At 41.7% G+C, this 15353-nt stretch overlaps 1 protein-coding gene across 1 annotated transcript in view; it reads right to left on the bottom strand.

The window, feature by feature from the left end:
* NRDC (nardilysin convertase) overlaps positions 1-1487 on the bottom strand; it is a 47293-nt gene extending 45806 nt beyond the window's left edge. The window contains exon 1 of the mRNA XM_042462533.1: positions 1090-1487. Within this exon, the coding sequence (XP_042318467.1) occupies positions 1090-1427 (338 nt within the window). The 5' untranslated portion in view covers positions 1428-1487. The remainder of the gene's footprint in view (positions 1-1089) is intronic.
* Positions 1488-15353: the final 13866 nt, after the last annotated feature.

The following is a 15353-nucleotide window of genomic DNA, read 5'->3' on the forward strand; positions in this document are numbered from 1 at the left end:
GTTTAAGGAGACTACATGTGAAAGGGCTCTAGGAGTCCAAGAAGACCACCAGTTGAGCATGAGTCAACAGTGCGATGCAGCTGCTAACAAGGCCAATGTGATTTTACGCTGCATCAATAGAAGCATAGTGTCTAGATCCAGGGAAGTAATAGTGCCACTCTATTCTGCTCTGGTCAGGCCCCACCTGGAATACTGTGTCCAGTTCTGGGCACCACAATTCAAAAAGGACATTGAGAAACTGGAGCGTGTCCAAAGGAGGGCAACTAAAATGGCGAAAGGTTTGGAAACCATGTCCTATGAGGAACAACTCAGGGAGCTGGGGATGTTTAGCCTGGAGAAGAGAAGGTTAAGAGGTGATATGATAGCCCTGTTCAAATATTTGAAGGGATGTCATATTGAGAAGGGAGCAAGCTTGTTTTCTGCTGCTCCAGAGACTAGGACCCGGAGCAATGGATGCAAGCTGCAGGAAAAGAGATTCTACCTCAACATTAGGAGGAATTTCCTGACAGTAAGGGCTGTTCGACAATGGAATGCACTCCCTCGGAGGGTGATAGAGTCTCCTTCCTTGGAGGTCTTTAAGCAGAGGCTGGATGGTCATCTGTCGGGTATGCTTTGATTGTGATTTCCTGCATGGCAGAATGGCGTTGGTCTGGATGGCCCTTGCGGTCTTTTTCAACTCTAGGATTCTGTGATTCTATTATTTTAACTGCTGCAGGGATGCTGGGAACTGCAGTCCAACAACGCTCAGGACTCTCTGCAAACCCCTAAAAGGATGCTGGGAGTGGCAGTCCAGCAGCATCCATGGCTACCTACAAGGTCCTGCGAGGATACTGGGAGCGGTAGTCCAACAGCACACATTAGTCTCTGCAATTCCGTGAAAGGATGCTGGGAGCGGTAGTCCAGAAGCACCCATGGCTCTCTGCAAGTACCCATTACTCTCTGTTGGATTACCTCTCCCAGCATCCCTTCCCCTGAGAGGATGCTGGGAGAGGTAATCCAAGAGCCTCCATGGCTACCTGAACTGCTGAAGGGATGCTGGGAGTGGCATTCCTGCAGCACAGACCACTAAAGCCCCCTCCCCTCGCTCACCGGTACTGCTTGGGGTCGCTGGGGGACTTGACGATCTCGGGGTCCCCTGCGCTGGGCTCGGCTGAGGCGGCGGCGGCGGCTCCCCTTTCGGCCTCGGCCTCTTCCTGGAGTGCTCCGGCCTTGGCCCCGCCGCGGCTGTCCTCCAGCTCCTCGGGCAGCTCTGCCCCGCAGACGGCCGCGGCCTTGGCTCTGCCGGGCATGGCTGCCGCCGGAACTACTGCGGAGGAGGAGGAGGGGGGCGAGGCGGCCCAGCGGCGAGGCTCCGTGGAGGCGAAGGCGAGGCGGCCTGGGAGCTCCCTGGTGGCGGAGGCGGCTCTGGCGACCGCGACCCTCAGCATCCACCGCTGGGCCAAACTGCGGCTCCCCAGCTTCCTCAGGCCACCACCGAGAGCAGAGCCCCCGCCTCTGACCAATCAGGGCCCGACTCCACGCCCACGTGACACGCTTCAGCCAATCCTGAGGCTCCGCCCGAGCAGCACGGCTATCATAGGGAGGTTGAGAGTGGACCGAACCATTGGGAGACCGGGGGGGGTAACGTTCATTTGAGGAACAAAATAGACCATTGAGACATGAAGGGTGTCTTTTTTTCCTTCTTAGGGGTAAGGCTCTTCTCACACTGGGAAGCAAAAGGCGTCATTGGTCTTGAAATACAATATTTTTATGTTTGTAAAAATGGGCTCTTCCGATGAGCATGTGTCAGTCATAGGGAAGTGAGCCAATCAGCGTCAAGGATGGCCACAAGGGGGCGGGGCGATGGTTCTACTGAACCTATCACAGGGCTTTCTTGGCAAGGTTTCTTTAGAGGAGGGTTTGCCAACATGGCCTTCCCCCTGAGGAGGAGGAGGCTGAGAGAGTGTGGCTTCTGGCCCAAGGCCATCCCCAGTGGGTTCAAAATGGCTGACTGAGCCAGGATTCAATCCCTGGCCTCCAGAGTTGTACAGAGCCAGTGTGGAGTAGTGCAAAGTGCTATTCCACTTTGACTGCTCTGGCTGCCTCCTGTTGCATTCTGGGGTTTGTAGTTCAGTGAGGCCTAAGAGCTCTGGCTAAGAATTCTAAAAATGCCCTCCTTAAACTGCAAATCCCAGAATGCAACAGGAGGCAGCCAGGGCAGTCAAAGTGGAATAGCAGCTCTTTAAGAGTGTAGTGCGGCAATCTAGCAAATCCACAAAGCAGTGACACTTTGAATGGAACAACTGACGTGGACAAAATACATGTTGCAAGCTTCTTCATCAGGCAAAGATGTACCCTAAGATCTGGGTGCGAGTCTTGTCTGCTGGTGCTCCTAGGAAAAAAGAATTTTAGAAGGGTCCATACTATCCCCCTATTTGCAGCAAGGACAGGCTGACAAATAAATTAATTTCTCAAAGGAAAACAGAAAACATGGTGTCACTAATGGGCTCCTTAGTCATGTTCAAAATGTAGGACATTTTGGGATTCTTCCTGGACAGAAGTTTGAAATGTAGGACATGTCCTGGAAAAGGAGGATGTCTGGTCACTCCGTGTTAAACATCATACAGGATGGGAAAAACTATGATGATGTTAGGTCCAAAACATATTGAAAAAATAATCCAGTTTGAGACCGCTTTAACTGCCATAGCTCAATGCTAGGGGATTCTGGGAACTGTAGTTTTGTGAGACATTTAGCCTTCTTTGTCAGAGAGCTCTGGTGCCACAATAAATTATAATTCCCAGGATTCCCTAGCACTGAGACAAGGCAGTTAAAGTGGTCTCAAACTGGATCATTTCTGCAGTGTGTTTTGGACCATAGTCTCCTTTCTTTTCTTTAAACTTCAATTAAACTACCTTTCCTACTACTCTGCCTATACTTTCTATTGTTATTTCCCCAGACACCTTCCAACCAGATCTCTCACACATCTCCTCTGTTCTCCACTTGTTATTATAGAGAACTAAGATTATGTATATTGTATTTGTGAAAACCATCAATAAACTATGTGTTAAAATAATTAACCACTGAAAATATTAATAATTAGATCTGAATCAAGTTGTGAAAATACAATAAAGTTTTGCTTCCTATTGTCATTAAATGACTAGTAATCTCTCATTTATTACTGTTAAGTGTTTTAATTTAGAAATATAACTGAAGCTGGAAAAAAATATTTGAACTGAATAGTCTTCCCCTCTCTATATAAATAAATAGATATAGGAGCAATAAAATAATGCATCCTGATGCAGATAAAGCAGCATTCTTTGTTTAGCATATGCGACAACATTAGTATGACCTGCAAAATAGTTGTAAGGCAAGTGAAATAACATGTATTAAGTACTTTGGATAATCTAACATGTTATAGAAATGCTTATAATACTTGCCTCCACATATCAATAACAATGTTAGTAAGAAAAGTTAGCACAAAATTGAAAATGTAATTTACACAGCTTTAAATCGGAAGGAAATCTTTTCTCCTTGAGGGAGTTATGTGTGTTTGTTAGCTGTCAGAATTAATACACAGTTAACATGCAGCTACTAAATAACATACTTTATTTGTCATCATTAAGAACAATATATACACTTCAAGCACTACAGAACCAGTGCCTCCTAAACACAAAATCATAAATATGCATGAAAATAGTTTTTCTACTTGAGACAAAAATAAGAACAATTTGAACTCTACTGAAAGCATTTTAACTCACTCTCACATTTAATATTACCATAGAACTGACGTAGAGTTAGCGTATATGTGGGTGAGGGGAAGGAGATTATTAGGAACATGTGCAAACAGCCCTATACCTTTCTATTCAGAAGTAATACCCATGCAGTACTATTAGATGTATTCTCATATTATTAAATATACAATTGTAGCCTAATTGAACAATCATGTAAATTCAGAAGCAATTCCTAGGAAACTCTCACTGAGTCAATTAAATTCATAGAATCATGAAGTTGGAAGGGACTGTAAGGGCCAGCTAATCCAACCCACTGCCATGCAGGAATACACAATTTAAACACTCCCAAAAGATGTCTATCCATTCTCTGTTCAAAAACTTCCAAGGAAGGAGTCCATCACCATCCAAGGCAATTATTTCACTGATGAACAGGTCTTACCATCTAATTCTAGAGGTTCTTCCTAATGTTTAGGTGGAATCTTTTTTGGTTGTAATTTGAATTCACTGGTTCATGTCCTGGGCCTCATTCCCACTACATAATAACCCAGTTTTCAAACCGATCTGAACTGATTTAAATGGCCCTTGTTTGCACTTGCGCCGAATTTCTGGCGCGTTTTGCCAAAAGGATGCACAGCACTAAACCCATTTGAACCAGTTCTTCCAGATCTGTGGTATTCCCTGCTTCTTTTGAAATGAATTGATTCAGTGCAAGTGTGAAAACACTGTCTATTAGATTCAGTTCCTGTAGTGCGGTCACCTCTGTGAGACACTTCCATGTTGAACTGATCCACTGCTGAATGTGAACACGAAGTGGATTAAATTGAAATGGGTAGGTTCAATTGCGGCTCAAATAGTGTGAACATCTATTCAGCGCTAAACCGCTTCATCAATTCAATTCAAAATATTTATTTTGTAGTGGGAATGAGGTCTTGGTCTCTGGAACAGCAGTGGGACTAGCCTTAATAACTCTGTATACAATTACAGGCTTCCTGAGGTAGTATGTTCAAATGACTGGCCCTGCAAACTACAATGAACTGCCTTACAATGACTTCAGTGAGACAAGGAGATATTGGCGGGAGAGTAAAAACTGTATACCACTCTTAGCGGTCTTAAAGGTGGTGTAACTGTGTTAATCCTAAACTAAACTGTGGCTACTCATTCAGCCTTTCTCAAAATTACCACTGTGCTTATTCTGTATGCTTTAAGTAATTTTATGTTTTGCATTCCTTGATTATTTGAACACACTATTTATATTTTCTTTGCATCTCTGTGTATATACTATACCTACCAAGATCAACCCTCTATGACTCTGATTAAGACTGCAATCCTATACGTGTTGGCCTGAAAACAAGTCTCATTGAACTCAAGTAAGTGGAACTTAATACTCAAGAGGGGCTTACTTATGTCTAGTGACACATAAGAGTGTCTAGGATTCTAACCTATAAAAGCTCTAAGTTTGGTAGTCTTTATGTTTATAGCCAGTTCTGCCTTATTTAAATCATACCAGCAATGTACTGTATGTCCTTATTTTCTTGGCCTTTCTTTGTGTAGTGGTTGGTGTTGAACTGGGACTTGGGAGGTCTGAATTCAAGTCTCCGCAGGGTCATGACACCAAGGTCCAAAACACACTCGAGAAATAATCCAATTTCAGACCACTTTAACTTCCCTGGCTCAATGATAGGGAATTATGGGAACTTAGGGCCCGAACAGACAGGCCAAAATAAAGCTGCTTCGGGTCTCTTTGGAAGTATGCTGTTTAAATGATGCACGCATCTCAAGAAGCTTCATTTTGGCCTTTCTGTTTGGGCCCTTAGTTTGTGAGACATTTAGGTCATTTACAGACAGCCAAAATAAAGCTGCTTCGAGTCACTGTGGAGGTATGGTGTTTCAATGATGCATGCGTCCTAAGAGTCCAGAAGCCACACCAAAGCCACAGACCAGTCCTTAGAGCTGGAGCGTGGCTTTGGTGCGACTTCTGGACTCTTAGGACGCATGCATCATTGAAACACCATACCTCCACTGTGACTCGAAGCAGCTTTATTTTGGCTGTCTGTAACAGGCCAGAGCCTTCTCTGTCAGAGAGCTCGGAGCCATGGCAGTTAAAGCAGTCTCAAACTGGATTATTTCTGCAGTGTTTTGGATCCTAGTGACTTTGGACCAACAACTCACTTGAGCTGCCTCTGCACTGCAGAAATAATCCAGTTTGGCACCACTTTAACTGCCATGGCTCATTGGTATGGAATTCTGGGACTTACAGTTTTGTGGGACATTTAATTTTCTCTGTCTGAGAGCTCTGGTGCCACAACAAACTACAAATCCAATGATTCCATAGCATTGAGCCATGGCATTTAAATTGGTGTCAAACTGGATTATTTCTGCAGTGCGGATGGAGCCTTAGCCTGACCTACCTCATAAGGGTTATTGTATGAATAAAGTAGGAAGAAAAAGAGCCATGTATTTAGATATGTGGAGTGAGAGAGAGAGAGAGAGAGAGAGGCAGACACACACACACACACACACATCACCCTACATTTAATTTAAAAGGGTGGTATACAATAAAATCACTTAACCAATTAAAAAATTTTCAAAGTACAAATAATTTAAACAGATTAGAACAAAGTAGCAAGTTAAAGAATATACTTTAAAACCATACGAAACAATTTAAAACCATACACATGTACAGATGTATATGAAACCAGTTAGGCCCCAAAGGTTTAAGTAAAAAGCCATTTTCTACTTGGCACCAGAATTGTAGTGGTGTTAGTGCCAATCAGGACTCTGGCGGGAGGGTGTTCTACCACAAAGGCATCACAACAGGGAAGGCTCATGGGAGGAAAAAATTGGAAATAAATGGTTCTGATGAAATAAAGCTAATGTCAGTTCCACAAGTGCAAAATGTTACAAAAGAAAATAATGCAGTTCAGTTTAGATGTACATCACTGGAGCCGTAGTTCATCCATAAAATGGTTGAGTAGGAATCAGTCACTCAACTTCACAATCCAATTGTAAGGAGGACCAGAATCTAAAGACTGCTCTATGCACACACTAGAGTGTATATTTCAGTTTCTCCACTACCAAAGCTAGCCAATACTGCTTTAAATGTAAAAGTTTTAAAGAGTGGTCACTTATACATATGTTGTAGATTTTGCAGGTTTTTTATTACTTTGAAAAATTGCTATACTGAGATGTTTAATTTTAAAAAATAGCTGAATTTTATTTATTCTTGCTGATTTTAGGTTGTCCTCTTATTGTTGGGCTTAGAAAGCCTTGATTTATTGTAGTCATACATTGATTTATTGTGATTTATTGTGGGCATACATTATAGAAGCTTTGCAGGCTTGATTTATTGTGGGCATACATTATAGAAGCTTTGCAGGCTGTTTATAGGATCTGGTGCAATTCCAAGAATCCATTATTGGAAACTTTTCCTTTTTGGAACCATCTAAGATTCAGTCTTACGTCCATTAAAAGTGGGAGCAGAACAATGATGCTCAGTTTACTATGTGTGCTTTACTTCTCTTGATTCAGAAGCCCATGGTAAAGCCAGCACCACATTTTCGACCTGTTGTATCCAGCCTTGCTGTTTTCTACTCCCTCAATGTGTGACATGCTAAAAGAGCTAAAAGCTTTGTGTGCATCTGATATAAAACATCGAAAGGAATACTACAGCTTGGGGACTGGGCAAAAGGAATGACCATGAAATAGAAGAATAAAAAGAACCTAGGAAAATAATGCTCTAAACTCCGGGGCTATTGAGTGTGTACATCTTGCAGAATAACCGTGGTTGGAAACTTTTGGCTCTCCACTTGTTTTGAAGTTCAGTTTCCAGAAACTTCAGCCAGTAAGGTCAATGATAAGGGATTATGCAGGCCATGCTGCAAAACATTTGAAAAGTCAGAGGCTCCCAAATTCTGTAGTGGACAGAGAAAAAGATGGAGATTTGATGAAGGGGCCCAGAGAAACAGGTAGTGTTGCAGAACAAGAAGACAGAGCAACCTATAGGTTGCAGAGAAGATTGAAGCACAATGTGTTCAAGTTTTAATTGTAGCACATTATACAAATGTACCAGTATCCCTCATTTGAATGCAGTATATAAATATTTATTAAGAGTAATTTCAGTTGGACATCCCAACTTTATAGGCAATTGATGGCAGGTGCACTTTGTTGTTTTACAGGCATTTAGTATGGATGTTGTTTACTCTGTCACCTTTTTGCAAATCTTTAATATATGCTAATCTGGGTTGCATAGAGTATTTATTTGAGAAGGGAGGACGAAGTGTACTGTTCTAAGGGACTTCTCAGGTATATTCTAGCTATATTATTCTTCATTACACAAAAATACCAAATAAAATTACTCCCTTATGAAGAATTTGGAAATGCTGCTCATCCTCACTCCCACTTTCTCTCCCCAGCTTTTCATGCTATTCAAAACAAAACAAAAAACACTTAACTCTTAACAGCATCTAGTTAGCATGTAAAGGGAATACACTCGGTCACAATTTACTGAATAGCATCAATGCTCTATTTTATTATAAAGTAAAACATCAAGAAACGTTCAGAAACAAATTAGGCTAGGTTACTTAAACCTTGGCATAACTTTTCACTGTAACACTAACTGCACTTACATCATATTTTTCCTATTCAATAAGCAAAATATGACAGACTTTGGAGGACACTGAACAAACATATTCAGCTCTCTTAAAAGATTGTGTCCTAAATTCAGTTGTTAATCCTAACTAGAGTAGAATCACTGACTTAAACGGAACTTGGTAAGCCATCGCTTATGTAATTTCTATTGATTCAGTTGTTTCTTCTCTAGTTGAGACTAAAGTGGATTTAGGCATAAATGGGCTGATAAACTGTTCCAGTCATCAAGGGCTTTCACAGAGATCTTGAGGCATTAACAGGAACACTTTTGCTGAAGTGGGGGTGGATTGTATGTAAGACGGACGTTCCTCCCAGCAGTAGTCTTAGCAGCTTCTGAATCCATGCCCTCTGACATCTTCTCACAGATGATGTCGACAAGGCGTTCGAAGACTTGTCTCACATTGATGTTCTCCTTGGCACTAGCTTCAAAATAATCAAAACCTGTTTTTTTGTTTTTTTTAAAAAAAGTGCAGAAATCAATAGCTGGTTATCCCAAGATTGTTTCTCATGGCTTTCTGTTCAGATCAAAAACAGGTGGGTTCTTAACTGAATGACCTCTGAAGAACAACTAAGGAGGTTTGAAATTGCTTTGTATCTTCTGAGATGTGTACAGCATGTAGAAGAGAAATGTCTTCTTCTTCTTAAAAATAATGGGAATGGAGCTGGTCCTCAGGCTAGTTGCATTATTCTAGGAATGTGCTGACTTCAATCCTGCATATATATCCCTACCAGTGGTTCACTAGAGCTCAGTGGTTCACTGGGTTGTTTTAATCTTGCAAAGTAATAGCACAGAATCAAGATTATATTTAAAGGTGTAACTAACTGATTTGTGATTGTGTATGCACTCTTCCTTAATAACTTACGATTTAGCTTTCTAAATCACATCAAGATGCAGCAATGTTCTCTGTAAGCATTCCAGCAACCAACACCTGTGAAAAATATTCATGAGCAGCAGCCTAGCCAGAGAAGAAGCAAAAGCCTTGAGGCAAGTGATATAATTCATAGAATCATAGAGCTGGAAGGGACCTCAAGGGCCATCCAGTCCAACCCACTGCCATGCAGGAATACACAATCAAATCATTCCTGACAAATGGCCATCCAGACTCTGTTTAAAAACAGAGAAGGAGACTCCACCACACTCCAAGTGAGTGTGTCCCACAGTCAAACTTCCACTGTCTTACTGTCAATATGTAAATGTCAGTTAAATACTTTCTCATCAGTTTAGGGCAAGAGTGTATTATATGGCCCTCAATATGCTGTGAGAATGCAACTCTCATCACTCCTAGCCAGAATAGCCAATGGTGAGGAGTAATCAACACTGTAGTTCAACAATATCTATATTTCTCCCTCTGCATTAATGTTTAATAGTGTTATATTCTCTCCTGGTACAGCCATGGGCAGATGTCACCATGCAAAAATTCTACTAAAGGACTGGCAAAAATCTATGTGGTCTATGCCCAGAGCCTCTTTCCTAAAACACATCCTTTTATCTAGACCCTCTTCCATTTCTTCCCCATCTAGTACTCTCATAGAAACCAATAATATATATGGGAGATCGAGAAACAAATGAGAATCAATAATTTCTATGGGATTAACAGAATGGCAAGGTAAGAATTTACAGGCCTCCCTGTATTGAAATCAGTAGTGTAATAATGATTAAGCTGGGTCCCTACATCAACCTGTAATTCATTTGTTTTCTCCAAAAGTATTCAATACAAGCTATTTATATTTATGGGGAGTACTTGTGAGAGACCTTCAGAAACTAGCTTCATATTTTTTATGAAAGTGAGTAGCAATTGGTGTAGAAGCCTATAATAATTAATACAATTAAAAATTTAAAAACCTACAGAGAACTTCTAACATGCTGCTAAAGGTAAAGGTAAAGGTAGTCCCTTGACATGAATGTCTACAGGGACGTAGCCAGGATTTTCAGAAGGGGGGGTCCAGACTAAGTGCCACCATTATAATGGGGCTTGGGTGTGGTGGCGCAGTGGCACTCACCATTCATTTTATCTAACGGAAGGGGGGTCCAGACCCCAAGGACCCCCCCTTGGCTACATCCCTGATGTCTAGTTGTAACCAACTTTAGGGGGCAGTACTCATCTCCATTACTAAGCCAAAGAGCCAGCATTGTCCGAGGACTACTCTGGTGGTCATGTGGCCAGCATGACTACACCCAATGCTGTTACCTTCCCATGAAAGTGGTACCTATTTATCTACTGTACTTGCATTTGCAGGCTTTTGAACAGCTAAGCTGGCAGAAGCTGGGACTAGTGATAGGAGGTCACTCCATCATACAGCACCTAGGCCTCAAACTGCCAACTTTCCGATCTTCCAGTCATCAGAATTTGTGTCTCGGCCACTAAGCCACCACACCTTATAATACCTGAATCTGTTAGTGACAGATATTTTTAGGGGGAGAAGGAAACTACACTATAAACTAGAACATTCCAGCTCAGGCATCTTCACTGGAGACATTCAAGAAAGGAATCAGGTGGAGTTGGGAACAAACTTGCTTGCTTTCAACAATGTTGTGTGCCCTTCAACCAAGAAGACATTTAGGAGTTGAGAACTGGGTTTAACATGAGAGGTTTTGAAATCTCTCTGGGCAGGCTGTCCCTAAAGTATCCTGGACAATGCAGACAAGACCTAAGATTCCATTTGGTCATGAAACCTCTCTTTCAGCCTGTTTCATCCAATAGCATTGTTGGGAGTTTAAAACAGAATAATTCTCCAGAATATTGTCGTGAACACTTTAGAGGGAATATAAAATAACAATATGACAAACTAAACAGAAGCACAAGATGTTAGAATTATCCAGTGGGCAACAATTTTCCATTTGTTGTGCTTAATTTCAGGGCTACAAATGTTAAATCAATTCTTCTTTGGGCTGTCGTAAGATATTTGGTCAAATTGTTAAACTTGCATATTAATGAAGCAAAAAGCATATTTGACTTGTTTTTAAAGGATACATATGTGTCTTGTTGCAACCTCAGGCTGCATCTGCACTGCAGAAATAATCCAGTTTGACACCACTTTAACTGCCCTGGCTCAGTGCTATGGAATTCTGGAAATTGTAGTTTGTTGTGGCACCAGAGCTCTCTGGCAGAGAAGTCTAAATATCTCACAAAATTACAATTCCCAGAATTCCACGGCATTGAGCCGTGGCAGGTAACATAAATAAAAAAATAAAAATAAAATTTTTATTTATATACTGCTTTTCTAAAAATCAAAGCGGTTAACAACATGTGCAAATACAATCTAAAACCATCAAAATGCAAAACATCATATAAAACATCAGAACACCAACTACAGCAATAAAACCACATGATGTGAAATGGGGTTATTTCTGCAGTACAGATACAGCCATAGTTTTGGGTCACATGGTTCCTGAGAGAGAGAGGGATAATGCTTCTGTTACGATAATGTTCACCATCTACAGTACTTTCAACTGGGTGAAGAAAATGTGAGCTTCCAGAACTGGTTGAACGGGAGTTCCCATTAAGTCCTAACTAGCTTAGCCAGTGGTGAGAACTAGTTGGGGTAGTAATTCACCAGGATCTGGAAAGCCAAACCTACCCTGACAGATAAGCACTTGTATTAAAAAACAAGAACACTATAAAAAAAAAAGCAGACCTGATTAATTGGGCAACAATTGATGTAATTAACCAATTACAATCTACATCACTAAAAAACTGGCTATCAAAGTCTGAAAATATGAGGCTAAAACTAGAGGGAGAAGGAACAGGGAAAAAGAAGAGAAGCTTTTAACAATTACCCAACTGATCAGCCAAATGTTTCCCTTTTTCAATAGGAATTATTCTCTCATCCTCCATATCGCACTTGTTCCCCACCAGAATGACTTGAGCATTATCCCAGGAGTAGGTCTTTATCTGAGTAGCCCTAGAAGGAAAGAAAGATGTTTGCAATGAGAATAGCAGATAATAATACAGCACAGTGTGAACTTTGCATAAAGAAACCATCCAACCCCAAATGAAAAAAATGCAGTTCATAAATAGACAATATTGTCAACAACAATGCAAACATCCCACTTTTAGAACTTCCTGTTTGCACCATAACTTGTGTATGTTTGTTGCTGTTGTGTGCCTTCAAGTCTTTTCCTACTTATGGCAACTCTCAGGCAAAACTATCACTGGGTTTTCTGGGGCTGAGAGTCTGTGGCTCACTCAGGGTCACGCAGTGGGTTTCCATGATTGAGCAGGGAATTAAATCCTGATCTCCAGAATTGTAGTCTAATGCTCAAACCACTACACCACATGCTCCTTTGTATATTTACTGATTCCAATTTTCTGACTTAAGAATTTAAATAGGAAAATATCCTTTGAAATATGATTAAGAAAGACTGCCCATTAACATTCTATTAACATCCTTCAATTGGATGCTTCTAAAAGTTTCAATTCAGCATGTGAGAACTACAGCTTGGCGTGTATCTGCACTTGTAGGGTACTACAGTTTTGTCATTAGGGGGGTGCAGGGGCTTCAGACCGTGCCCGATGACACCCTAAGGGAGGTTTGACACCACTCCTCCCCAAGCATTTGCCTTTTGGCCAAAACGGGATGTGCCATTCACCTGTGTCCCTCTAAAATGCTGAAGAGATGGTGAGTGGGGTGAAACTCAGGAAATTATCACATGGAGGAGGCAAGCGCCCTCCTCCCATCAATAAATCATCATTAAATCATGTTAATCATGAGATCGGGGGGGGGGCGATTATCACACCCCACGCACTTATCCTGTTCTTGTCCCATCTGTAAACAGTAATGGAGCCATCAATTGGTATTAATGGGAGTTTCCATTATCACACCTCCATGGGGGTGTTATAATTTCCCCCTAAATTGTGCAAATGAGATGATTTAATGATAGGAGGAGGACTCTTTCCTCCCCTGTGATAAAGTCCTCTGTGGGAGAAAAAAGAGAGCTCTTGGGGCTGGTTTTTTTAAAAATAAATTTTAAATTTTAATTTAAAAAGATAGATGAAAAGTTATTTTAAAAATTTATTTAAAAACGTCACATTTTACAAAACTTTCACTTAAACCACATGAAATGAAGTATATGTAAATACAGTTAGGCTGTATGCATGATACTTAATGTAAAAGTATGGTTTTAATTTTGCTAGTTGTTTATGTCACAGCTATTACCATTATATCAGTGATACATGGGAATTGCAATTTATGAGTAACATTAGTACAAAAACATTACTAAGAATTCTGTACGGTGTGGTATGGGATGAGGTCCATGGGGAGAGGTGACACCATGCGTTACTGCACCAGATGATGCTAACAATAGTGACACCACTGGAATACTATCCACTAGCAAATGGATGCTGCTTAAATTTTCATGATTCTGTCTCATATAATTGCAGGTTTAGCAGTTTGACAAAAGATTTAGCCATGTCTGCTATAGGGCTGAAGTTCACATTAAGTGCAGCAGAGCTCTTTAGTAAAGAATTCTAATTGTTTCAACAAACTTTGTTGCCATCCTTGTGTACCTTCAAGTTATTTCCGATTTAAGACATCCTAAGGCGACCCTATCATAGGGTTTTCTTGACAAGATTTGTTCAGAGGAGGTTTGCCATTGCCTTCCCCTGAGGCTGAGAGAGCGTGACTCGCCCAAGATCACCCAGTGGGTTTCATGGCCGAGCAGGTAATCAAACCCTGATCTCCAGAGTTGTAGTCCAACACTCAAACCACTATCCCACCTGGCTGTTTTACTAATCTCCAAATTCCTTAGGATGAAGCCATGGCTTTAACATGGTATCAATAATTGTGTAGTACAGACACACTGAAAGTCTCTATTAATAATAGTAGCCTTAAAATTGATATACTAGATTAGTTTTCCAAAGAGGTAGCTGTGTTGCAGCAGAAACAAAAATCAGTCCTGTAGCACCTCAAAGGCAAGCACAATTACTGCAACCTGAGCTTTGATAGACTGCAGCCCTCTTCATCAGATACCTGTTTCTCGCATATGTACAGTACATGAATGACTGTAGATAGTGACCTCAAATGAAATTAAAGGGAGAAAGTACTGTCAATAATAATAAATATATAATAAATAATAATAAAGTTTTTATTTCTATCCCGCACCTTCCTGCGATCAGGGTGGCTTACAACAGGGTTAAAATGACAATACATACAATACATAAAGATTAAAATACAAATATATCAAACCATCCAATAAAAATAACAGGCAAAAAAGCCCCATAGCCCAACCTCTTGGCCACGGAAGAGGAGGGAGGCCCACAGGATTTTAATCGGGGAATGCCTGTTGGAACAAGAAGGTTTTCAGGTCCTTCCTGAATTGGGCCAGGGTGGTGGTCGAACGGAGCTCAGTGGGCAGCGTATTCCAAAGGACTGGGGCAGCAGTGGAAAATGTCCTCCGTGTGGTGGAGAATAATCTAGCCCCAGGTACCTTCAGTAAATGCTGCCCAGATGTTCTGAGGGTGCGAGGCGGAATGTACGAGGAGAGACGGTCCTTCAGGAATCCTGGGCCCAAGCCATTTAGGGCTTTATAGGTAATTACCAACGCCTTATATTGGGCCCGGAAGCGAATGGGCAGCCAATGGAGATCTCTCAGCACAGGAGTTATATGGCTGGCCCTGGAGACGCCAGTGACCAGCCTGGCTACCATGTTCTGCACCATTTGAAGCTTCCGGGTTTGGTATAAGGGTTGCCCCATGTACAGTACATTGCAGAAATCCAGTCTCGAGGTTACCAGAGCATGTACAACAGTTTCTAGGTCCCTCTGGGCCAGGTATGGACGCAGCTGGCCCCACACTACCTCAATAGGAGCTCCGCTCGTGATGGTGTTGTCCCTTCCCTCCCCGGCCCATGCATCCCCCGCATCCACAACCTCCCCCCACCCCTCTATGGCCATATGAAGAGCAGAGGTTAGCCACCCCAGGCATCCTCTGCTCTCAGGCTAACCCAAGCCTCCCTATCCCGATAAAAAAGCTGCGCAACTGCGCAGTTCCGCAGCA

The sequence above is a fragment of the Sceloporus undulatus genome, chromosome 4 (genome assembly GCF_019175285.1).
Source record: "Sceloporus undulatus isolate JIND9_A2432 ecotype Alabama chromosome 4, SceUnd_v1.1, whole genome shotgun sequence".
NCBI classification, from domain to species: domain Eukaryota; kingdom Metazoa; phylum Chordata; class Lepidosauria; order Squamata; family Phrynosomatidae; genus Sceloporus; species Sceloporus undulatus.